General features: G+C 37.9%; 2 protein-coding genes across 5 annotated transcripts; both read right to left on the minus strand.

Annotated features, from left to right (window-relative positions):
- Positions 1-1,690: 1,690 nt before the first annotated feature.
- On the minus strand, positions 1,691-10,392 carry LOC103427743 (probable galacturonosyltransferase 7). Of its 3 annotated transcripts, XR_011580187.1 has the most exons (6): positions 9,809-10,392; positions 9,651-9,682; positions 9,375-9,434; positions 6,266-6,416; positions 6,122-6,180; positions 1,691-1,892 (listed from the first exon to the last, which is right to left on the minus strand). XR_011580187.1 is itself a non-coding variant. In XM_070820760.1 (4 exons), the coding sequence occupies exons 1-4, from the start codon at positions 9,951-9,953 to the stop codon at positions 2,182-2,184; spliced, it is 381 nt and encodes a 126-aa protein (XP_070676861.1). In that variant the 5' UTR covers positions 9,954-10,392; the 3' UTR covers positions 2,083-2,181. The 3 variants fall into 3 exon arrangements, 2 of the variants coding, with proteins under 2 accessions (XP_070676861.1, XP_070676860.1); XM_070820760.1 differs by lacking the exons at positions 1,691-1,892; positions 6,122-6,180; positions 6,266-6,416 and adding an exon at positions 2,083-2,325; XM_070820759.1 differs by lacking the exons at positions 1,691-1,892; positions 6,122-6,180; positions 6,266-6,416 and adding an exon at positions 7,420-7,766.
- Positions 10,393-18,790: 8,398 nt separating this feature from the next.
- LOC103408596 (leucine-rich repeat receptor protein kinase HPCA1-like) lies at positions 18,791-24,476 on the minus strand. 2 transcript variants are annotated; one of them, XM_070820749.1, is made up of 20 exons: positions 24,314-24,418; positions 24,093-24,199; positions 23,546-23,669; positions 23,362-23,433; positions 23,085-23,159; positions 22,908-22,979; positions 22,656-22,817; positions 22,468-22,542; positions 22,301-22,372; positions 22,131-22,202; positions 21,964-22,032; positions 21,798-21,872; positions 21,629-21,700; positions 21,405-21,542; positions 20,850-21,310; positions 20,614-20,763; positions 20,373-20,512; positions 20,062-20,281; positions 19,715-19,950; positions 18,791-19,573 (listed from the first exon to the last, which is right to left on the minus strand). In XM_070820749.1, the coding sequence occupies exons 2-20, from the start codon at positions 24,169-24,171 to the stop codon at positions 19,061-19,063; spliced, it is 2,877 nt and encodes a 958-aa protein (XP_070676850.1). In that variant the 5' UTR covers positions 24,172-24,199; positions 24,314-24,418; the 3' UTR covers positions 18,791-19,060. The 2 variants fall into 2 exon arrangements, with proteins under 2 accessions (XP_070676850.1, XP_070676849.1); XM_070820748.1 differs by having other exon boundaries at positions 24,093-24,476.
- Positions 24,477-25,002: the final 526 nt, after the last annotated feature.

Here is a 25,002-nt window from a genome sequence, read left to right on the forward strand (position 1 = left end):
AAATTTAAAAATTGTTTTTGAGTTAAAAACTTTGGACTCAAATCTAATACCAAACAGGCCCTAAGTTTCTGAGATGTTTTCGTTTTTGAGATAGGGAAGGTGAGCCATTCACGATACTCTATGATTTCGATTTGAGGTTGAAGATTGGAACAATCTGGATGAATTTTGGTTTCGGGATTGTAGGGTTGATTTGGATGAACACAGGTTTTTGTTTCAATTTAAGGGAAAATGGATAGATTCATTAGGGAACAAATGCTAAAAACTTTGTCCTAGAAACAAATGGAAAAGCACCAACACGTGCACATCAGGGGCAAATTAGTAAATTTACTGTGAAACCCAGGGAAATAGGCTGGAGATGGTAACAGCTAGAGGGGCAACCGCCCACACACTATAGATCAACAGTAACCCAAAACTAGGTTTTAATACATATAATATAATTTGGACCCAAAAATTTGGGGTTTTTTTGTTTCCACCCTCCCGTTGGAGAAACCTTAGGGAGAAAAAAATCGGTACAAATAGAAAACGCACCAGAAGGCACAAACATCTGTAGTACAAACCCATTTTTGTTGTCATTGAATGAACGGAAAATGGGAATATAAACGAATAGTTTCCATGACTTACTGTGGGGGAAGATCAACATCTGTAGTACTTTCACTAAGAACACGCTCCACCTCCTGAATATTTTGTCTCAACTCACAAGACAACTTGTCCTGTGATGGAAGTTTCGCAATACTAGGAAAATATGCTCGAGCCACAAATAGTTGATCCTTCAATCTCTTCACCATTGTAGAATTATCAGAGAGACGGGCCATACGGCCCACTTCCAACAATACCGATATTGTCCCCAACTTGGTAATTACCACCTACACAATCCGTCAGGTGTGGGGTTTTATAAAAAAAAACCTCGGTTTAGTTAGAGTGGGTTTAGGATATTTAAACTCTTATTTTATCATGGATACGGTCGATGTGGGACATTTCAACACGCCCCCTCACGTGGGACCCAATTAGTGGGTCACACGTGGAAGATCCACACATCGACAACCACATGGAGCCAAGGGGACTCACCCTACACGCGGGGCCAAGGGACCCACTATCATTGCGCGGGGCCAAGGGGACCCACCCATCATGTGGCAGTACGGTACGGGTCCGCTCCCTGACTCTGATACCAAGTAGAATTATCAGAGAGACGGGTCATACGACCCACTTCCAACAACACCGATATTGTCCCCAACTTGGTAATTACCACCTGCACAATCCGTCAGGTGTGGGGTTTTATCACAAAAGGCCTTGGTATTAGTTGGAATAGGATTATGGTATTTAAACTATTCTTTTGTCATTGATACGGTCGATGTGGAACATTTCAACACGCCCCCTCACGTGGGACCCAATTAGTGGGCCATACGTGGAAGATCCATACATCGACAACCACGTGGAGCCAAGGGGACTCACCCTACACGTAGGGCCAAAAGACCCACCATCATCGCGTGGGGCCAAGGGGACCCACCCATCACGTGGCAGTACGGTATGGGCCCGTTCTCTGGCTCTGATACCATGTAGAATTATCAGAGAGATGGGCCATACGGCCCACTTCCAACAACACCGATACTGTCCCCAACTTGGTAATTACCACCTGCATAATCCGTCAGGTGTGGGGTTTTATCACAAAAGGTCTTGGTTTAGTTAGAGTGAGTTTAGGATATTTAAACTCTTATTTTATCATGGATACGGTCGATGTGGGACATTTCAACAACCATAGCATCCTTCATGTCTTCTCTATGTTGTTCACCCCAAAGGCAGTAGCTCCCAAACTTCAACTCGCATGATTTTCCACTTTGATCCACACCACCTTTCGCATAATCAATGACTTGAGCTGAGTCACAAGCTTTAGATTTCTGCCACAAAGATCCAAATTAAACAGAGCAGAAGGCAATAGCTATACAAGAACATAATCTGTTAGCATGTTAATCAGATTCCAAGGAAAAAAGATGGCCGATTCATGCATACATTTTCAATGGGAAGTGAGTGCGGACCATCATGAGGTGGAGCTGAAACTCCTCCAGTTACTGAAAACAAAATTCAAGTTAGAATCTATTACGTGGCAAGTAAAAAGGATAGACAAACCTTAGAAGGCATTGAACATTAACAGGCCCTTTGATTGTTCATTGATGTGGACGACACTGCTTATTCATTGTTGAGAGCGACACTGGCTTGTTCATTGTTGTGAACGACACTGGCTTGTTCATTGTTGTGAACGGCACTGATATTTTTGGTTTCATTTTCAGCTTTATGTGAAATAGCTTCACGTGAAATATTGTTTAGTATATCCTGGCACAAAACAAATAAAGGTAGAGAAATCAATCAGGTAATTGAAGACTTGAGATGCCTGAATCACATCACTCAAATTATTGACCGTGTTTGTAGACCAAATGAATAAAATATTGCTGCAATGGTTCCTATAGGCCTTAAATGCCAAACACGAGAGTCAAAAAATTAATTCTCGTATCGTGGATTAGTGAATGGCTGCCTTAACCCAAACCACAAGAACCTGAATAGGCGGGTGTTCCCGAGATACAAATTCTGTTAATTAGGCAGCAACTATGAAAAACTGGGAAGACCCGCGAAATAAATAGAACCACATATGGAGAAACTAGTATGGTCAATTATAAAGATATTTCTTCACTGTGGATCTTTAGCTTTCTCATCTCAAAGACAGATTAAATGCCAAGACTTACAGAAAAAATTTTGTATGTGCCCATAATTAGTTTTCAGATTCTCCGAAGGTACGCATATCCTACACTTAGAAACATAGAATATAGGGCCACGGATTTCCCCATCAAGTACAATTCACAAAAACCAATCAAAAGCTTATGATCTTTGGTAACTGAACAAAACAGTTGTACTTGTCCTAATTCAAAAGGAAGTGTCTATTGGTTACTATAGTGTTTATTCCTCAAGCTCCTGAACTAGAAGTCTAAAACACATCCTGAAGAACTCTTAGACGTGTTAGAATAATTCAAAGCCCACTGGCACATTAATCCAGTTATTGGATCTAGCCAACGCCTGAACATAGAGAAAGAAAAATCAAAACCTGCTAATTGCATGTGACTCGTTAATTTGTTGTTATGAATTAAAATGTAGAAGTACTCCGATGTTTCAAAGCTTATTTTCTATTATTGCTGTATTTTCCCATAGTTTTAACACTTTTTAGAGGACCACACCAACACTTAAAAGTTCTTAGATGACCCGGGTGGATGAGGAAGTTGATGAATACCGTATGTAAATTTTTCCGTCCCCTTACACATTAATAGTTAAGATTTTCCAGCATCACAACTCTTAAATAGATAAACAAATTCCTAGCAGAATTTATCTCAACAAGACACAATGTCTAATTTTGAAGAATTTTAACACATAAACATTGCCCTTATCAATAAAAAGGTAGTGATATAAATAAGGAAAAATTAGTATCCGGTCCCTAGTTTTTACTGTTCATTGACCAAGACCTTATTAGTTCTCAAATTTTGATTCAAGTCCCTAGCATTAATGTGATAATGAATTTACTTGTTTATTATATAATTTTTTAATATAAAAATTAGTAATTAATTTAGGGTTTAATACTCACACCTCTATTAAACTTCTAATTAATTTTCAATTCAAACATTTCCAAAATAATAAAAAATTAAATTAAATTAAGTTTGTACCTATTAGTTTTTTTTTATATATCAAAAGATTCTCAATTTTTTTAATCTTAAATGTACCCATTCATATAATTTTTCAATTTTTTAATCTTAAATGTACCCATTCTCAAATATATCAATTTGTTATATGTAAAATGTACCCTTTTTTTAATATAAAATCCATTCAAATTTTTTAATCCATGTTTAAACTTATATGGGTACATTCTTTTTCGTTGATTTGAGAATGTATCCATGTTTTGGTACAATAACTTTTTTTGTTAATTTTGGTTAATGTACCCATACATATATATATATATATATACACACACACACACAATATAATAGAGAGTATAATTTATATTTTATTATTTTTAATCCCATAAATTATGGGTTTTATTTAAAATCTCATTAATATAAACAATTACAAATTTCAATTTTTAATTTTTAATTAAAAAATATAGTAACTTACATTATTACATTAATGTCAGGGACCTCAATCAAAAACTAAAAACTAACAAGGTTTCAATCAAAGAATATTGATAGCTAGGGACCGCATCTAAAGTGTCCCTATAAATAAATTATTTTCTCAACCATTCGGCTTTTCAGCCGATACGTAAGAAAATAGGGGGGCGACAAGCATCCTTTTTATGGGGTCGATGCAGTAACCTATATCTATTCAGAGGAATCTCAAGAGCTTACAAATGGATTAGTATTTAAATATCGCACTGTTCATTGTGTTGTATCTTTGCTCAATGCAGAAACCTAGACGCTCTCGACATTGGATGTTGTGAGGTGATCCACCATGGGAATTTGCATTCGTTGGGTTTCAAAAGCACTTGGTGGCTTTTTTCCAACACAGCCATACGGTAGCATCGCGACGGTTAAAATTATATTTTTAACCTCGCCGAGGGTGAGTATATATAAAAAGCAGCTTGGTGAGACATTATACTCCGTGCGGAAGAGAATTTTTGTTTGCTTGGTTGAAATCCTCTATGAAGGATCTACTAACCTATATCTATTTCTTGCGGGCCCAAAGCCAACACAGATGTGAAATGAAAAAAATAAATAAAAAAAAGAAGACATTATTAATGACAGCTCTTCGACTGGTGTATTCGGCTGGTGTATAGTCATTCGACTGGTGTACTGGTGTATTCGGCTGGTGTATGGTCATACGACTGGTGTACTTTCCGACTCGGCCAGACTACTAGTGAAATTTGTGCAGCAGCAATTTTTGTGTGTTGAACTAATCGGTGGTGGCTCGAGATGAAATTGGAGTACCATTTAACTGTCATTTTGTGGTTGAGAATTCGGCCAGTTATTGATGTGACTTCGACTGGCTGTGAAGACACTTCAAGCAGTTTGTTTTGTTGATTCTCGGCAGTTACAGCTTAGTTTTTTTAGCACGATGGTGCTGAAATGAAAATAATGCTTGTGAGAAAGAAGGCACTTGGCTGGGACCCCACAATGAGGATGGAGGCATAGAAAATGACCCACTTTTGGTGGCCATTCTGTGCACTGTGACCAGCAATTACGTATGGAATATTAGACCAAGTCCAAGAGCATTAAAACTCCAGAAGCTGCGGGATTTGTTGGATAAACAAAAACCAGAGTAGCTTTCCGCCGAGTGATGGTTAATCGGTAATGGTTTTGATGTTGTTTCCTCGGCCATATGTTTTTGTAGTCATTCAAAGATGAGGTTTGAATAGTCAGGATGCATGGTTTTGGGATAATGATGAAGTCAAGATAATGATGCATATTGGAATGTCATTGGTGCATGAGAATTTGGACGATAGAGTTCCACGTAAATTGCGATTTAGGCATTTAAATATTAAAACCAATCTTTGGATTAGATGTGCTCTGCAAAGATGAGAGGAGCACGACATTGACCCAAGAAATCTTGATTTTGACTAAGGCTGAGGGATATTATCAAAATAGTTTTGGTGATGAGATAAGAAGCCTAGGTGGGCTAAGCTGGTGGCTTTACCACTATAGTTCATCTTTTGGGAGCAGACTCGTAGAGGCTTTTCAAACTCTCATTAGCTAGCGTTTTGTGATTCACCAACGTCAAAAATCGAACTTAGAAAATGTCCTATGAAATACAGACTTGGAATTCGTCCACAACCACTAGGCACCTCTAGTGGTTGTAATGTATGCAATAATGAGTTGACCTAATTGCCTTACGCTGAATTGAGATAGTTTGAGACTAAACATTTAACTGTGGTTAAGTTGAAGGCAATATGACAAACAGTTGTGGCTCATTTAGTTAAGAGTATCACTCTTGCTTTTAAGGTTTAATATTCTATTCTTGGTGAGCTGAGTCACCAGCTTTAGAGTTCTGCCACCAAGATCCAAATTAAACAGAGCAGAAGGCAATAGCTATACAAGAACAGAATCTGTTAGTATGTTAATCAGATTCGAAGGAAAAAAGATAGCTGATTCATGCATACATTTTCAATGGGAAGTGAGTACGGACCATCATGAGGTGGAGCTGAAACTCCTGCAGTTACTGAAAACAAAATTCGAGTTAGAATCTATTACGTGGCAAGTAAAAAGGATAGACAAACCTTAGAAGGCATTAAACATTAACAGGCCTTTTGATTGTTCATTGCTGTGGACGACACTGGCTTATTCATTGTTGAGAACGACACTGGCTTGTTTATTGTTGTGAACCGCACTGATATTTTTGGTTTCATTTTCAGCTTTATGTGAAATAGCTTCACGTGAAATATTGTTTAGTATATCCTGGCACAAAACAAATAAAGGTAGAGAAATCAATCAGGTAATTGAAGACTTGAGATGCCTGAATCACATCACTCAAATTATTGACCGTGTTTGTAGACCAAATGAATAAAATATTGCTGCAATGGTTCCTATAGGCCTTAAATGCCAAACACGAGAGTCAAAAAATTAATTCTCGTATCATGGATTACTGAATGGCTGCCTTAACCCAAACCACAGGAACCTGGATAGGCGGGTGTTCCCGAGATACAAATTCTGTTAATTAGACAGCAACTATGAAAGACTGGGAAGACCCGCGAAATAAATAGAACCACATATGGAGAAACTAGCATGGTCAATTATAAAGATATTTCTTCACTGTGGATCTTTAGCTTTCTCATCTCAAAGACAGATTAAATGCCAAGACTTAGTTTTCAGATTCTCCGAAGGTACGCATATCCTACAGTTAGAAACATAGAATATAGGGCCACGGATTTCCCCATCAAGTACAATTCACAAGAACCAATCAAAAGCTTATGATCTTTGGTAACTGAACAAACCAGTTGTACTTGTCCTAATTCGAAAGGAAGTGTCTATTGGTTACTATAGGGTGCGTTTGGTACGCAGACGGGACGGGACGGGACGGGACGGAACGAAGGTGTAATTTTTGAAAAAGAAATGGGGTATATTTGTCTTAAAATGGTAAAACATTGTGTTCCACATACGTGGAACAAACCCGTTCCAGGGGGGGAGGTGGAACGCAAAAACACCCAAAATCTGTCCCGTGGAACAGCCCGTTCCACCCATTTTTGGCGCACCAAACGCGGGACGGAACGCCTCGTCCCGTCCCGTCCCGCGTACCAAACGCACGTGTTTATTCCTCAAGCTCCTGAACTAAAAGTCTAAAACACATCCTGAAGAACTCTTAGGCCTCGTTTGGCAGCTCGAACTGTACTGACTATTTCTGTCGGATAGGATAAATAGTCACCGGATAGTACTGACTAAATTAGTCGGACGTTTGATGCAGTATCGGACTAATTACCGTATTATTTATACTGTGTTTGGTTTTATATCGGATATGATAAAAAAAAAAAAAATAATGATAGAATAATCCACAAAGGGCACTGCCTTTAATTTTTCGTTCATCTTCGGCATAAAACCCTTTTTGGTTGATCTTCTGCAGACAACATGGATCTGTTAAAGGTATGTTTTACAACAAATCGAGGCACTGTGAAGGTGCGGCTTCAAGCGAAGACGAAGGTCCAGCCACGTCGGTGAGGATTTACAGAGCTTTTGGCTCTTGAAGTTTTCCGGGAATCGATGAGATCTGCGATTCCGGCGAAATGGCGGTTGCAGGTCGTTGGGTTTCAGATCCTGTTAACAAAATCTATTAATTGGATTTCCAACACTCAGTAATTTCACATAATTTTATGGAGTTCTAAAACTTATTTTGAAGGGATCTATAACTTCCCCAATAATTTAGGGCAGAGCAGAGCAAAGTAGAAGAAGAACGACGACGGATGAACAATGACAACAAGAATGAGTCTTGCGAACGATGCGAGAGAGAGGAATGCGACGAGTAAGGGACAGAGAGGGAGAGAGCGAGCGTTGTTTCTCACCCGACTAATAATCCTTAGGTTTTAGGGAGGATAAATTAACAGGTGTGTACCGTATAAATCATGTGGGGCCGGTATAATTAATCCGGGTGCTATTTAGTAAGTAACAACGCCAAACACTCTGGTCCGTATTATTTATCCTATCCGATTCTTTATACGGGCTGCCAAACAGGGCCTTAGACGTGTTAGAATAATTCAAAGCCCACTGGCATATTAATCCAGTTATTGGATCTAGCCAACGCCTAAACATAGAGAAAGAAAAATCAAAACCTGCTAATTGCATGTGACTCGTTAATTTGTTGTGATTAATTAAAATGTACAGTACTCGGACACTTCAGAGCTTATTTTGTATTATTGATGTACTTTCCCATAGTCTTAACACTTTTTAGAGGACCACGCCAACACTTAAAAGTTCTTAGATGACCCGGGTGGATGAGGAAGTTGATGAATACCGTACGTAAATTCTTTCCGGCCCCTTACACATTAGTGGTTAAGACTTTACAGCATCACAACTCTTAAATAGATAAACAAATTCCTAGCAGAATTTATCTCAACGAGACACAATGTCTAATTTTGAAGAATTTTAACACGTAAACTAACTAAGTGAAGAATTTTTATCCCTTGCGGTTAATATTTATTTATTTTTTGTTTGTTATTTTTTTTGGGTCAGATCCAATTCTCTAACGTTTGTGAGGATATCACTCGTCACTACTCCTATTCCTTTTTATAAAGCAAAAAGTAGGAGCAATATCCCATGTGTATATATACAGACCCGTAGCGTTATTATTTTAGATTTGTGTTTCTAAATGAAAACATAGGCTATCTACAATAATGGAGGGTTAAATGTAGTGCTTAACTATGTTTTAGCCCATCAAATTTTACGACTATTTTAGGGCTAAATTTTTCTATCTCCAACTATGCAAGGCTATATTTTATTTCTTTGATATTATATTACTTTACAAACTTATGGCTTGTTTGTATGTGCTTTTAAAATGACTGAAAGCACTTTTAGAGAAAATATTTTTAGGTTCCAAAAGCACTTGAAGTGTTTTCTGTAAGAAACACCAGTAATGTGCTTCTTCTAAGAAACATTTTAAATGTTTTTTCAGGATTTACTTGCATCTTTACTAAAGATTGGTTCTAAAAACATTTTCACCAAAAATGTTTTCAGTCATTTTAAAAGCACATCCAAACGAGCTCTTAATCTATCTTTAGGCTGCATGTTGCATTAGATGACGCCAAATTTATCTTAAGCTAAGTGATGATTCATCTACAAGCCTATTTCCCTAGAACTAACTAAGCATTGTATCAAACGAAAAGCAGAGGCACCGTCAAAAACCTAACACCAGAGCAGTAGGCAACAAACCTTTGAAAGGGTTGGTGTGAATTTTTTCACGAAATCATCTACTTGCTTCGAACCACCCCCCTGCAAGAAACCAAATAATCTGTAATTTATCTTCACCAATGTGTTTCTACCCGTGAATTCGATTTACAAAGCTGGCTAGTATAATTTACTACTGTCATATCCTCCAATCTGACACCGATTCGAAAATTCGAAAAAGAAAAATAAAACGGATCAACGCCAAGATTGTAGGATACAGAAAACAATTCCAAATTAACAAAACAAAGTTCTACTTCTTACTGAAGGCGAATTTCGTTGTTCTGGTACATATCCTGCATATTATGAACAAAAAGAACGAATCAAGACTTGAGAGAGATCCAAAACTACCATTGCAAAAGCAAAATCGGATCTGAGAGAAACAGATCTAGAGAGAGAGAGAGAGAGAGAGAGAGAGTTACCGGGAGGGTGAAAGCCATTGTGAAGGCCGAGAAGGAAGAGAAGAGGAACGAGCATGGAAAGAAAAACCAGACCCAACACTCCAATCACCAACCCCTTCCATCGCCGCTTCCCGGAATAGCTACCACCCGCAACCCCGCCCTTCATTGCTCCGCCAGCCCCTCCTAATCCGATTTCATTGCCGCGATTAAGCACCAAATCCACCACAATCAACCACAATTAACACTAATCCTTCTCCTTCTTCTTCTTCTTCTTCTTCCCTTCCTCCTCCTCCGTTTGTTGTTGCAGTGTCAATATCAAATGCGAAGTCCCACTCGCACTCGCACTCCCAAACGCCGTCGCGGTCGCCGTCGCATCAAAAAGTGAAACGCGGTGTTTCCTCTCTGTCATGAATCATTATTTCTAATGATTTGATTGGTTGTTTCTGAGCTCACTGTCTCTCTCACTTGGATTCCGAATCAACGGCTGGATGGGATGGGATTCGACTGGATTGGACAGTCCGGCACGGATTGGATTTTCCTACTTTTAGCACAACAAACTGTGATCTTGTTCTTCCTTTTTTTTCTGAAAAGAAAAAGAGAAGAACAGAAGAGCTTACCGTGGTCTCGGGCTTTTTGGTGGGATTAAATTTTTTATCCCTTGCGGTTAATATTTATTTATTTTTTGTTTGTTATTATTTTTTGGGTCAGATCCAATTCTCTAAGAGCAACTCCAGTGTAGGAGCCCTCCCCAGGCTATTCACTATTTAATCCATTTAGTAAACAGTAATTGCCTTTAATGAATAGTGCATTCCCGTGACAATTGTCTTTTGCATCTCCACCCTTGCACTGAATAACTCTGGCAATTGACAATAAAATATTAGTATTTTTTTATTTATAAAATAATACATAATAATTTTATTTGTAATTTCGAATAAGATTTTTAATGAAAGTAGGTAACAAATAAATAATACAAACAAATAATTATAATGAAAATAGCTAACAAATAATTATAATGAAAGTAGGTAACAAATAATACAAACAAATAAATATAATGAAAGTAGCTAACAAATAATTATAATGAAAGTAGGTAACAAATAAATAATACAAACAAATAAATATAATGAAAGTAGCTAACAAATAATACAAACAAATAAATAATATATTGTTACCTGATTCGCTAAATTTTCCCCACTTCGAAGATTACCACTAGCTTGTGCCAAGCCGTCTCTCTACGTACTAAACGATTGACTAAGTAATTTCCAACGACTGGACATCGATTCTTTAGTTCTTTACCCACCCATTTTCTCAAGATAATTGGTATGAATAAGACTTCACATTTTTCGCAACTGCATCTCATTACCCGTAATCGAATCATGAGTAACTTGAACCCAACTAATACACAACGCAACATCTTCAAGAAGCGTCCAATTCGTACCTGCTTGAGTAGTCATTTTGTTGGAAAAAAATTGGATTGAAACCTTGAGAGAAAGATAGGAATGTGGTTGAAAGTAGTTGAGAAAATATGAAATTGTGGTGTAGGGTAGAAGATAATGAGAATGTATTTATAGAAAAGTAAAATCAAATTTTTATAATTTTTCATAATTTTTTTTCGGATTTTTAAGAATTTTTTACATTTTTTTAAAATTTTTATTCACCTAATTAATCTTTGCCGTTGGATTAAAAAAAATTTAAATTCTAACACTCCAGATTGTGCCACATGTCACAACGGTAACATTTTAGATTTTTAAATTTTTTTTTTTTACAAAGCCTAATAACATGGACCGTTGATCTTAGATCAAACGGATGAAATTAAATGAGATTTTTAAATGTTTTTTATCGTTGGATTTCCAACAGTCCATAAAATAGGACCGTTTCAATCGAACGTACATGGGGAAGCCACGTGGCTTCCCCAACGGTAACTTTTCGCAACTGACGTCGCGGGCCCCAGCCCTGTTTTTTTGTCAGAAGACTCGCGCCCATGCCAGCATGAAATGCACGGGCCTGACGCAGCCCTCGAGCTGTCGGGCTAGCAATCCTCGACTGACCTGCTCCTCGGGCCTCGCCTGTTGCGCGGGCTTCCCAACGCTGGAGGTCATCCCCCCAGCAATTTGTTACTGTTTGGAGGCCTGGCCCCCGAGCAACCTCCCCCGCTGGAGGTGCTTTAACGTTTGTGAGGATATCACTCGTCACTACTCCTATTCCTTTTTATAAAGCAAAAAGTAGGAGCAATATCCCATGTGTATATATATAGACCCGTAGCGTTATTATTTTACATTTGTGTTCCTAAAAGAAAACATAGGCTATCTACAATAATGGAGGCCTAAACGTAGTGCTTAACTATGTTTTACCCCATCAAATTTTACGACTATTTTAGGGCTAAATTTTTCTATCTCAAACTATGTAAGGCTATATTTTATTTCTTTGATATTATATTACTTTACAAACTTATGGCTCGTTTGTATGTGCTTTTAAAATTACTGAAAGCACTTTTAGAGAAAATATTTTTAGGTTCCAAAAGCACTTGAAGTGTTTTCTGTAAGAAACACCAGTAATGTGCTTCTTCTAAGAATCACTTTAAGTGTTTTTTCAGGATTTACTTGCATCTTTACTAAATATTGGTTCTAAAAACATTTTCACCAAAAGTGTTTTCAGTTATTTTAAAAACACATCTAAACGAGCTCTTAGCCTATCTTGAGGCTGGATGTTGCATTCGATGACGCCAAACTTATCAGTCATTTTAAAAGCACATCCAAACAAGCTCTTAGTCTATATTGAGGCTGCATGTTGTATTCGATGACGCCAAACTTAGTCTGATCCTTTAAGCCTTATTCTCTTTAGCCCTTTGATTTGTGACTAATTTTGTCAAATTTACATCTAACTGTAGCCTTAGCCCTTGATTGGAGATGACCTACATAGAACGAGTCCATCGCCAGGTTTATCTACACATGACTCGTCAAAATGAAATGAAAATGACAATAAATTTGTTCCATACAAGTTGTTCATGTGTATTTGGTACAGGTAAACCTGTTTTCTACCCAATAAACTATGTAGAGTACACTTATACATTTTATTTATTACATACTTTTTTTATTGTTTCAGTTCTATTTATGTTTGGTAGTTAACTATGGTATTTGAATTTTAGAAATGGCACCAAAATACCAAAATAGAGGCAGTTGCTTGCCCGATGATCTATTAATTTTCTCGATTTGTTAAACTAGTCATTGTCATTTAAATTTTTTTTGTTGTCCATAAAACAGTCCTTTTATTCTGGTAAAAATTAAATAGTGTTCCTTGATTTGGCTGATGAAATAAGTCTTTATCATTACCTACTTTTTTATCGGATTTTGCCTTATATTTGAAATCTAACAATAGGGGGTAAAATTAATTTTAGAGAGAAAAAGATGGAAGGATTGCTAGTAGATAATTAAATAAATGTTAGAATTGGGAAATTAAGGTATGAAAAAATTGTTATGGCTCATTTGAGAGAGTTTTAAAAATAACGGTTGAAAGCGTTTGTAATGAAAATATTTTTAGGTCTCAAAAGTACTTGAAGCGCTACCTTGCAGGAAATGCTTTAAGTGTTTTTCTAGAATTCACTTGCATTTTTATTAAAAATAATTTCAAAAGCATTTTCATCAAAAAAAACTTTCAACTATTTTAAAAGCTTCCAAACAAACGCTTAATTGTTGATGTACGCTTGCTCATACTTTCATTTTTTTTTTTTTTTGTGAAAATGTGATTATTGAGTAACACTCACCCACTTTTGCGACCATTGAGTTTTACACCATTTGTAAGCAGTTTCACCATTTATTAATTTACGTAAGTCTTTTTATTGAATATTTAATCTTGTGAAGCAAGTGGCTCTTTACTATAGTGTGGAAAGATGTTGAGCTCTTGCATGACGACGTAAGTTCAAATTTCGTCGGTAGTTATTCTAACAAAATTTATTGTTTACCAAAAAAAAAACATAAAAATCAACCAATAAATATTTGTGACCACGATCAGATCCGTTTTGACAGTCGGAACATCTCTTAAATGTCTTACATAAATTTTTAAAAGCTACGTCTGCAGCGAAAATGATAGCCAAAAGTAAATTTTACAATAAATTTTGGATAATCGTAAACCCGATTACAAATCGTGAGTGTTAGCTCAAACTTTCAGTAAAAATTCAACTGTTGAGTTTTCAAACAATATTTTTCCTGGAAGAAATGTTAGAAATCACGTTTAAAGAAGTCTTGCATCAAATCCAAAAGATCTAAGACACAATGTAACAATATTACATGCCTATTTGTCAGTTGAAATCAATAATGCTACATATTCTTTCGCTACATTTATGTGTAGAAACTGAGAATCTAGAGAGAGATTTCAGTTATAGAGAGAGAGAGAGAGTGAGAGAGAGAATTGTAGAGAGAGAGAGAGAGTAAAATAAGATTGTGATTTCGTTAACATCAAAAGATCATTACACAAGGTATTTATACATAAATATCCTATCTCAGCCATATGTGCCAGCTAAGTATTATGTACAACTAACCACTAACCATGCTAAGCTTAATAGCTAAGCAAACATCTAATCTGGTACGTTGTTGTTGTGAGAGGTTGTACTCTCAACACACCCCTCAAGCTGAAGGTAGGAGACCAAACTGAGAGCTTGTGAGTAAGATCTGCAAATCTATTAGCAACTAAAGACTTGGTAAAGATATCAGCAATTTAAAGAGCTGAAGCAACATGAGACACACCAATATGACCAAGTAAAACTTTCTCCTGGATGTAGTGATAATCAATTTCAACAATTTTTGTCCTAGCATGGAAAACAGGATTGAATGCAAGCGTAATTGCACTTTTGTTGTCACAGTATATGGTAGGAGTCTTTAACAAAGGAAAGGAGATATCCTGCAGAATTTCGCACACCCAGGTTATTTCAGCAGCAGTTTGAGCAAGAGACATATCTTCTGCTTCGGTTGACAATCTAGCTATTGTTGCTTGTTTCTTAGCACTCTAAGAGATGAGATTATGGCCTAGAAAAACACAATAACCACTGGTGGATCTTCTGTCCACAGGACAACCAGCCCAATCTGCATCAGACCAAGCCGTGAGGCATTGAGTGCATGTAGTGAACCAAAGTCCAAAATCAATAGTGCCCTTGAGATATCTCAAAATACACTTGACTGCCTGAAGATGAATAGTTCTTGGAGAATGCATATGTTGACAAACTTGATTGACAGCAAAGGCTAAATCAGGCCTTGTCCATGTGAGATAATGTAAAGCACTAACTGTGGACCGATAAGAAGTAGGATCAGATAAGAGAGTGCCTGAGTGATCAAGTTTTGAGGCAGACACATGTGTTGCACAAGGTTTAACTCCAAGCATGTCTTTTTCTTGAGTAAATCTAAAACATACTTAGATTGGTGCATAAATAGACCTTTGGATGACCTTTGAACTTCAATGCCTAAGAAATAATGAATATCTTCTAGATCCTTAACAGGAAACATTGCTTGAAGCTTGGAGATGATGGATTGACACTCAGTGGTTGAACTTCCAGTGATGATTATATCATCAACATAGACCAAGATGAAAGTAATGCAAGTATCTCTTTTGATAAAGAGACTTGTATCAGAGTAGGAGGAACTAAAACCCAAAGAGACAATAACATTGTAGAAGGCTTCATACCAAGCTTGAGGAGCTTGTTTAAGACCATATAGTGATTTCTTAAGCTTGCAAACATGATGGGGTTTGGAATGATCCATAAAACCAGGAGGCTGGATCATGTACACATCTTCCTTCAAATGACCATGCAGAAAAGCATTACTTACATCCAATTGATGTACAAACCAATTATAGTTTACTGCAATAGATAGTAGAATCCTGATAGTAGTAGGTTTTGCAACAGGACTAAAAGTTTCTGAGAAATCCAAACCTTCCTATTGATGAAACCCTTTAGCAACAAGGCTTGCCTTATACCTTTCAATGGTACCATCTGGTTTGTGTTTAACTTTGAAAACCCATTTGCAACCTACAAGGTTGTAATTGGAGTTGTGTGGAACCAAATCCCAAGTTCCAGTCAATTGCAAGGCTTGAAATTCAGATTGCATAGCTTCCATCCAGTGAGCATGCTTGGAGAAATGTAGATGGAGTAGAGGGTAACTTTGTGAGAGGATCAACAGTGGATGGAAAATGATGTTTAGTTGTAGTAAACACCCTGGGTTTATGAATGCCTGCCTTTTCTCTTGTAACCATTGGATGAGTATTGACAAGAGCTAGAGGCTGTGAAGAAGATGGTTGAGAAACAACTGAGGTAGATAAGGTAGGATGAGAGGACTCTGTGTTAGGAGAAGTTGTTGATGAGGAACTCGATGTCTCTAAGGGAGTTGCAAATGTAGGGGGCTTTGTAGGATTCAACACAGGCAGTGGAAGAGACATATGAGCAATAGTGTGAGGATGTGAACATGTATTCTGAACTGAGACCAGAGAAGTGAGATGTTGATAAGGAAACACATATTCATCAAATACCACATGTCTCGAAATATAGAGCATATTAGTGACCGGATCCAAGCATCTATAACCACTGTGATTCAAACTATAACCTAGAAATACACATTGTTTACTCTTAGCATCCAACTTGTCACTTGCATACGGTTTTAGCCATAGATAGCAAGCACATCCAAAAGTCTTTAAGGTACGATACTTGGGAGAGGCATGAAATAGAAGTTCCCAAGGACTTATCACAGAAGACTGATGAGGTAATCGATTAATAAGATATATAGCAGTTTGGAAAGCTTCAACCTAAAACTTTGCAGGTAAACCACTGTGAGATAATAGGGTTCCACCCATTTTGCTCAAGCGTGTGAGGACAACTCAACTGATGGGTGATACCTTGATCATTAAGGAAACTTTGTAATGATTTATTCAAAAATTCACCCTCTGAATCAGATCTTATACATTAAACTTTGAGCTCAAGTAAAGTTTGAACCTTTAAGATAAAAGTCTTAAGAGTGGAGAAGACATTAGAAATGAAGTATAGAGGATAGAGCCATCTATATTTAGTAAAGTCATCCATTATTATTATGTGAAACTTGTATCCAGTACATGAAGATGTGGGAGAGGGACCCCATACATCAGTGTGAAGTAATTAAAATGGCCTAGTGGATGTACAAGGTACATCGGTAAATGGTAGTCTAGAAGCTTTGCCTAATTGACAAGCTGTGCACATAGACAATTTATCAACAGAACCAATTACAGGCAGATGATTTTTATTCACCACAGAACTTAAAGTGCCACTAGAAGGATGTCCAAGGGGTTGATGCCAAATCTGGAAATCAGCCTTAGCAATTATCAGAGCCCCCAGAAACACCATTTGAAGCATTCCAGTAGAAGAGGTGTAACCCTCATTCATTAGGGCTCTAGAAAAACATCTTCCTAGTTCTTAGGTCCTTGACATAGAATCCAAAAGGATCAAATGTCAAAGAACACTAATTGTCATATACAAACTTGTAAACAGAGAGCAAATTATGAGATGCCTGAGGAACTAAAAACACATCATTCAATCTAAAAGTAGCATTATTTGTGCGAATGAGAATAGATCCAGTATGAGAAATGCACAGACCTTTTCTATTACCAACAAATAGTTGATCATTGCTAGAGTATGGAATTGCATAATTGAGTGCAGAAGGGTCAGGTGTGACATGATGAGATGCACCACTATCAGTAAGCCAATAGCTAGGAGAGGCAGAGGCATTCATAGCAGACATTGCAGTAGGAGCTTGTGCATTCGAGTTCGGGGAAAATTAAGAGAAACGATTGCATGTAGGAGCCCAGTGACCATATTGAAGACATAACTGACATTGAACAGAGCGCCCAGAGGAGTTGGATTGACCGAATGTCTGACGAGAAGGGCCAGCACCAAGAATACCACTAGAGTTGTTGTGATTCCAGTTGTTAGGTATGTTTCCCCTAAAATTACGATTCTGATTGTATCGATGTCGATTTGGAAAACGACCATGAGAATTACCTCTGTTCAACTGAGCACCAAAGGTGTTAGATTGTGCCGCATAAGCATGAAATGGTGCAGCGGAGGAGGATGAAACTTTGGTTTTGCGTTTTTGGAGTAAGATCTCTTTGCTCAATAGAAGGCCATGAAGTTCATCAACCGTTACAGACTCATTACGAGTCTCAATAGAGTTAACAAATGACTCATAGTTATCAGGAAGACGAGATAAAATGTATGCAACGAGGTCAGATTCAGAAATTGGTTCACCAGCAGTAGCAAGTTTATCAGAGATATCTTTAATCGAATTAAGATAATCAGTCATGGAAGAGTCACCTTTCTGAATTGTTTGGATCTTCGATCAAAGGCTGTGAACATATGTGCGTGAAGCACCAGAGAACCGCCGCTCAAGAGACTGCCAAAAGGAGCAAGAGTCTTTCATTCCAATAGTCAAAGGAAGAAGATCTTTGGAGAGTGTTGAGTTAATCCAGATCATCAGAATTTGATCACGCTCACACTAGGTCTCATAGAGAGGATTGAGAACATGAGATCCAGAGGAATTGAGAACAAATTCAGGAGGGCAGAGATCCTCACCATTGATGAGGCCAAAAAGCTTGAAACGCTTCAGTACAGGAATGAAGAGACGGCGCCAAGTGATGTAGTTCTAACGATTGAGCTTCGTCGGAATCATTCCAGCAACATTTGCAATGGAAATCGATCCAATTGACATGATCGAAAAATTAGAGATCTCGCTGGGAGGGAGATTCACTGGGGAATTAAGTGAAGAAGGAGAATTAGAGGAGTTCGCAGCAGTTGCCTTAACCTAATTTGGTGAATTGAGGACGAAAAGAAAGAAATCCAAGATGCAGAGACCTGTGTGGGAGATAGGAAAATTCAAGAAACGCAAGAAAGTTTCAAGAAAGAGAGGGAAGCGGAGGATCGAAGTCGGTTAGACAATGGTGATGATACCATGTAGAAACTGAGAATCTAGAGAGAGATTTCAGTTATAGAGAGAGAGAGAGTAAAATAAGATTGTGATTTCATTAACATCAACAGATCATTACACAAGGTATTTACACATAAATATCATATCTCAGCCATATGTGCCAGCTAAGCATAATGTACAACTAATCACTAACCATGCTAAGCTTAATAGCTAAGCAAACATCTAATCTGGTACATTATTGCTGTGAGAGGTTGTACTCTCAACATTATATATATATGGATACAGAAAATTACAATTACAAAAGAAGAAAGTAATTAGCACAAAACTCCGTTGCACTCCATAATTACTACTTGGGTTCAATTTTCGCTGAAATAGCGCATCCACCGCTGTAATCAAAGGAGCCGGTGCTGTCATTGAATTCCTTTTTCGGCAAGCCAATGTTGTAGGGATGTTTCGGAGCACCTTTTGATGCTGCAAACTCCGTGGCTGATGAAGATGCTGATGTTGAGTTTGTGTTCATCCCATCGTTCTGCAGAATGGTTTCGATAGCCCTCACAAGTTCACTCATCGTGGGACGATCTGCAGCTGATTCTTCGACGCATTGCATGGCTAGCTCCAAGAACCTCCCAAACCCAATAAGAGTTCCTGAGTTTCGAATGTTTCGATCTGTTAACTCCCTCAAACCGTAATGCTCCTCGTCATTCTTGTCCATCACCAATCGTACCTCGCGGACAATGTATTTTCCCTTCTCAATTGGCTGCCTAGCAGTTATCAGTTCAAGCATAACGACTCCAAAGCTGTATACATCGCTCTTCTCGGTCAATTGTTGAGTCACGTAGTACTCAGGATCCAGATAGCCCTGAAAGTGTAGACAGTAACTTACAATACAAGAAATGTTGAAACTGGAAAACACGATTTTCCTGCTTAGTGCTTACCATAGAAGATCACATTTTAGGTAGTTACAAATGATAACGTTCGAAATGCTTAATTGCAAACTTACTAGTGTTCCTTTGACATGAGTCGAGACATGTTCTTCTCCGCTGTCATTGACCAGCATCGACAGGCCAAAATCTGCAACCTTCGCCGTTAAATGTTCATCTAATAGAATATTGGTGGACTTCACATCTCTGTGAATTATAGGAGGATTTGCAAGTTCATGTAGGTAAGCCAGTCCTCTTGCCGAGCCAAGAGTGATTTGGAGTCTCCTCTTCCAATTGAGATGAATACCAGATCTCCCTGCAACTCGTATTAGAACAAATCTTATCATTACATGTTAAATCAATGGTACTAAATGAAGCACATAAAACTAAAAATATGAAATAGCGAAAAGTAAAATCTAAAACTGACCTGACAAGCTTTCCCTAAGTGTTCCATTAGGCATATACTCGTAAACCAGCATCTGCTCTCCTTGTTCGAAACAGAATCCCAAAAGACCAACAACATTTTTGTGATGAACGCGAGAGAGCAACTCAATTTCAGTCGTGAACTCGACGCCTCCCTGCATTGATCCTTGCCGAGCTCTTTTGATTGCTATCACTTGTCCATCAGAAAGCATGCCCCTGTAAACCTATGGATAGCCAACCGAAAAGTACAGAAAAAAAAATATTTTAGCTTCAAGCACAATTTCATAGATGTTACTGAATGAGTTGTATATATACCTTCCCGTAGCCGCCAGATCCTATCTCATTACTGTCAGAGAAATTATTGGTGCACTTCTTAAGCTCATCATACGAAAACCATCTTGCTCCCTTTAACTGTGGTGCACCGCCACTATCATTTCCGCTTGGCACCCAAGAAGCTGGAAGATAGAGGAGAGTAGTGAATATAAGCTGAACAGTATCTAGCATTAGTGACAGAATTTCAGTCTAGAAATTATCCACAACAGGAATGATTTCTTACCGAAAGGTCTGCTTAAACCAATGGCTCTTTCCGCACGTTTCCTTTGCCTAATGGCGTAAATTCCTACTACCACGAGGCCCACAACAAGAACGAGACAACTAACTGATATCCCAACAATAACACCAGTGCTCATAAAGCTTTTATGTGTGTCTGAAACAATTCGGGTTTTTAACTGTCATTTTAATTGATCTTCTAATGCAGGGAAGGTGTATATGAACACTGTGATTTAAAATTACCTGGGAAATTATATTGAGCTGGAATAAAAACGAAGGGTCCAAACCCGTCTGGCGGCATGTAAGGCTGACTGCTCATATCAAAACCAATCCTGATAATCTCAGACCTATTAAAATATGTTCCTGTAGGTGGAAAGAGAGCCACATGTACTTTAAGATGGTCATCGTTGTCGAAGAAAGGGTTATCAAGTGACACTGAACCGGGAGTGAGGTGAAGTTTCACCCATTGTTCTAGGGATTGAAACAGAGTCACATTTGTCAATTCCCTGAAAGTGGGCGCTCGGAAATCCAGTGTTCCTTCAAAAGGATATCCACATTGACAACTCTGAGGGCTTGGCTGCTGACCCCCGGGGCATGTAATGGATGGACAATCCGTGCTAGTAGCATACGGTTTTGTATTTGATTGTGGAGGCTGACAGTACGGACTCGAGCTAGATTCATTGCAGAATGGGTTCCCAACAAGTCTGCAATATGAAAAAGTCACAACTAAGAATGAATGTCCCAGTAAAATACAGAACATCATAGAAAATTAAGACCGAGGCCCGTGAACCGTCTTACATTAATGTATTTTTGTACTCATCATAACCCAGAGTTATTCTCTGAATCTGATTGTTCTGCAGATCAACAAGCGTCAGTTGCGGACTGATGTAATCACCCATGTTAAATGTGTCGTTAAACGCGTTGTTTTTCAGTTTCCTGTCGAGTAACAGAAAAGATGAATGGCCAGTTTACTGAAATTGCAGCACGTAGATGAATTATTCCGTTATTCTCCTTATACTTACACTTGCTGCAATGACTGTATGCTGAACATCTGCTCTGGCACAGTCCCTTGAAGTGCTACATTTTCTAAAACGCTGGCATCATAACAGTAAATAATTTCAAAATGATATCACAATAAATTTTTCACTGTCCTTTTCCAAGACATTTTCATGTAACCTCCACCAGACTTACATAGTGGTGAGCGAGAGCAAGGTTGAGATCCAACCCGGAGCTTTTGATGGATCAAACGAGTTGTAACTAAGGTCTCTGAAGTAAAATCATTAGGATTTATCAGTACAACACAAGAACAGCCCGGAAAACTGAAACTGCAAATGACAGCTCCATGACATGTACTCACACGTAATTGAGGGCATTCAATCTAGTTAGGTCGGGTAAAGAGCCGTCCAACTTGTTGTGCGCGATATTTCTGGAAGAGAATATAAAAACCGTGTAAAAGCTGATTAACCATCACTAAGATTATGGTAAAAGCACACCAAAGTATTTTCTTGGAGAGTTTGTACTCACAATTTACTGAGATTTTTTAGGTTGGAGATATTTGAGGAGACTGGTCCCGTCAGAGCATTCCTATCAAGCCGACTGTTGCAGAAAAGAACGGTTTTAGTCTAATAAGTGTCAAGAAGCAGATACGCTTAAATGTGGAGGAAAAAGAAAATTCAAGATGGCTTTTTACTCACAGAACCTCGAGAGTCTGAACGGAAAATATTGTTGATGGAATAGTCCCAGTGAATCTATTTCCATCAAACAATCTGCAAATAAAGAATGACAAGCAGTTTAAGTATAGAACATAAACTGATAGATAGGATCCGGACAAATTAGAAACTGATCGTTTGGATCAACTTACATATGGATCAGTGTCATCTTGGAGCTGAAAAGTCTGGGTGGAATGGTACCTGAAAGCTGGTTCTGGTTCAAATGGCTGCAAATTCATATAATCTGTTTTAAGTTTACGCAATAAGCAGTGGCATAATCCTTACTAGAATTTCATTTTCTTTCCCGAATGGAGAGAGTTTCAAAACGGAAAATACTCACAAATGTTTAGCGTTAAACAGTTGGTCTAAGCCGGGGGTAGTGCCGCTCGAAACTGGGAGAGGTCCAGTCAACTGATTGTCTGCCAGGTCCAGCCAATAGAGGTTGGAGAGATTACCCAAAGAAGCAGGTATACTACCGGTGAAGTTATTCGTATTCAAAGCCCTGAGAAAAACCAAGGTTATATAAACGTGGGAAAAGAAAAACATTATATTGGTTTGCACTAACAGTATGAATAATTAGTCCAATTCTTACAAGAAGAGTAGCTCTCCAAGTTTCCCCAATTCACTTGGAATAATTCCACTGAAGCCGCAACCAGCTAGGATCCTAAAAGATGGAAACAGTCTCGTATAATTATCCGATATAAAAACTCATGTTCCCTAAAGTTCAAAAGGTGCAGATGTGAAAAATAGCTTGGTAAATTGTTCTTACAGGAAGTTTAGATTGCTCAGATCCCCTAATCGTGGAGAGAGAGAACCGGTGAGGCCTTTGTTGAATGAAAGATCCCTGCAATGTTATCGTTTCAGCTTCGTCACAAAAAGAATTCCATCCCTAATCAAGATTGAGCTAAACAAAATAACTGACACTGCGAAAGTAAACACGTTTTATGCATATTTTTTTAATTAGACATCAAATTTGTTGTGTGTTGCTCAGTTCATAATATAGTGCAAAAATATGCTGGTATGAAAGGAGGAACAATCTCACTCACAAGGATCTTAACTCAGAGAGCCCCGCGATGTCGCCTTCAATTTCCCCTTTCACGTTCATTCCTGATAATCGCCTGCACAGTGAACATCAGAAGAGGTTCTGGTTCAAAATCTTATTAAGAAAGTAAGCGAGAATGCTCGTAATTACAACGATCACATCAGAATGCGAAAATGAACAACACTCACAATGCAGTCACCCTCGAACCATTGCAAGTGATGCCTTCCCAGCGCTCCTCACATGGATCGTTTGACTTGTCCCAGCTGGGTGGAACGTTGCTCCATGTCTGCCTCAAGGATTGGAGTGCACTAGCTGGATCAACACACTTATAAATCAATCAACTACCCTTAATAGGAACAATGAGGGTTTAGAACAAAATTTAACCAAAACTTCAAAATAATTCACATTAGACCGAAACTAATTGCTTGGTACACACGAAAGAATCTACACCAAGGATGCATAATACTGGTATCCCAAACCAATCACACTGTGTCATCCATTTTTAATTTCCCATATAATAATAGATGATTGATTTGGAATATCGTCACGGAGAATAGGAAGATGAACATGATATCACAAAAAACCTCTCAAATGAACGGATATGAAGGTAGCTTTGAAATTGTAGACCAAAAGTAGAAACTACACAAAACCCAATTTTCCCATGAATTAAGAGATCAATATACATACATATACATATATATATATATATATATTGATATTTAAGACTACACATACCATCATCTGGGTGTGTAGAAGAAGAGATCACATGAATTCCAGAGAAGCAGAAAGCCAGAAAGAGCAGCAGCAGCCGCATGGTTGCCTTGGGAAATTTGTGTGTGAATCTTTGAGGCCGATCAGCTAGTAAGCAGAAGCCAAAAAGCAAATTTGTACAAAATTCTACTTCTTAGAAATGTCAATAAAAACACTTTTCAAACATATCTTCTTCCACTACATACCAACTACTACACCATTTGGATGGTTGGAATTTTATTTAATGAACAAAATTAAGAGTCCCAGGCATGCATGTACATGCTTCCCACCAAGCAACCAAAAAAGTGCTTTTTTGGAAGCTCTGCTTATTTCTAAGCAATGAAGCTGGATTTCCTGAGTTGGGTTCTTTCAACCGTCTCCTAAAAAACACCATGCAGGCTACAAACCTCCCACTTTATTTAATTAATTTAATTTAATCTAATTATATGCTAATTGACTATGATTACGACAGAGAGTGATGAGATGATGGTTGTTTTTTTTGCTCTGGAAGTAATCACTTTATTTAATTAATTTAATTTAATCTAATTATATGCTAATTGACTATGATTACGACAGAGAGTGATGAGATGATGGTTGTTTTTTTTGCTCTGGAAGACTAACTGGAAAGATACGATGATTTTGGTTGGTGGGTCCCAAAACTCTGACATGAAATACAAGGCGACGGGCTCCTCCTCCTTCGGCTGGGACCGATTCCTGGTTTCATCCTTGTTCTTGTTGAATAAAATAATGAACACGGTTTGGTCGTTTCCTAAGGAAATATCTAATATGTTCAGAACAAATCAAAATTAAATAACGATATATCGATCACATAATAAGAACATAACAATCAAATATCGATAGTCAACAATTGTAATTTAAGAAAAAATCATTTTGA

Source organism: Malus domestica, chromosome 04 (assembly GCF_042453785.1).
Source record: "Malus domestica chromosome 04, GDT2T_hap1".
Classification (NCBI taxonomy): Eukaryota; Viridiplantae; Streptophyta; class Magnoliopsida; order Rosales; family Rosaceae; genus Malus; species Malus domestica.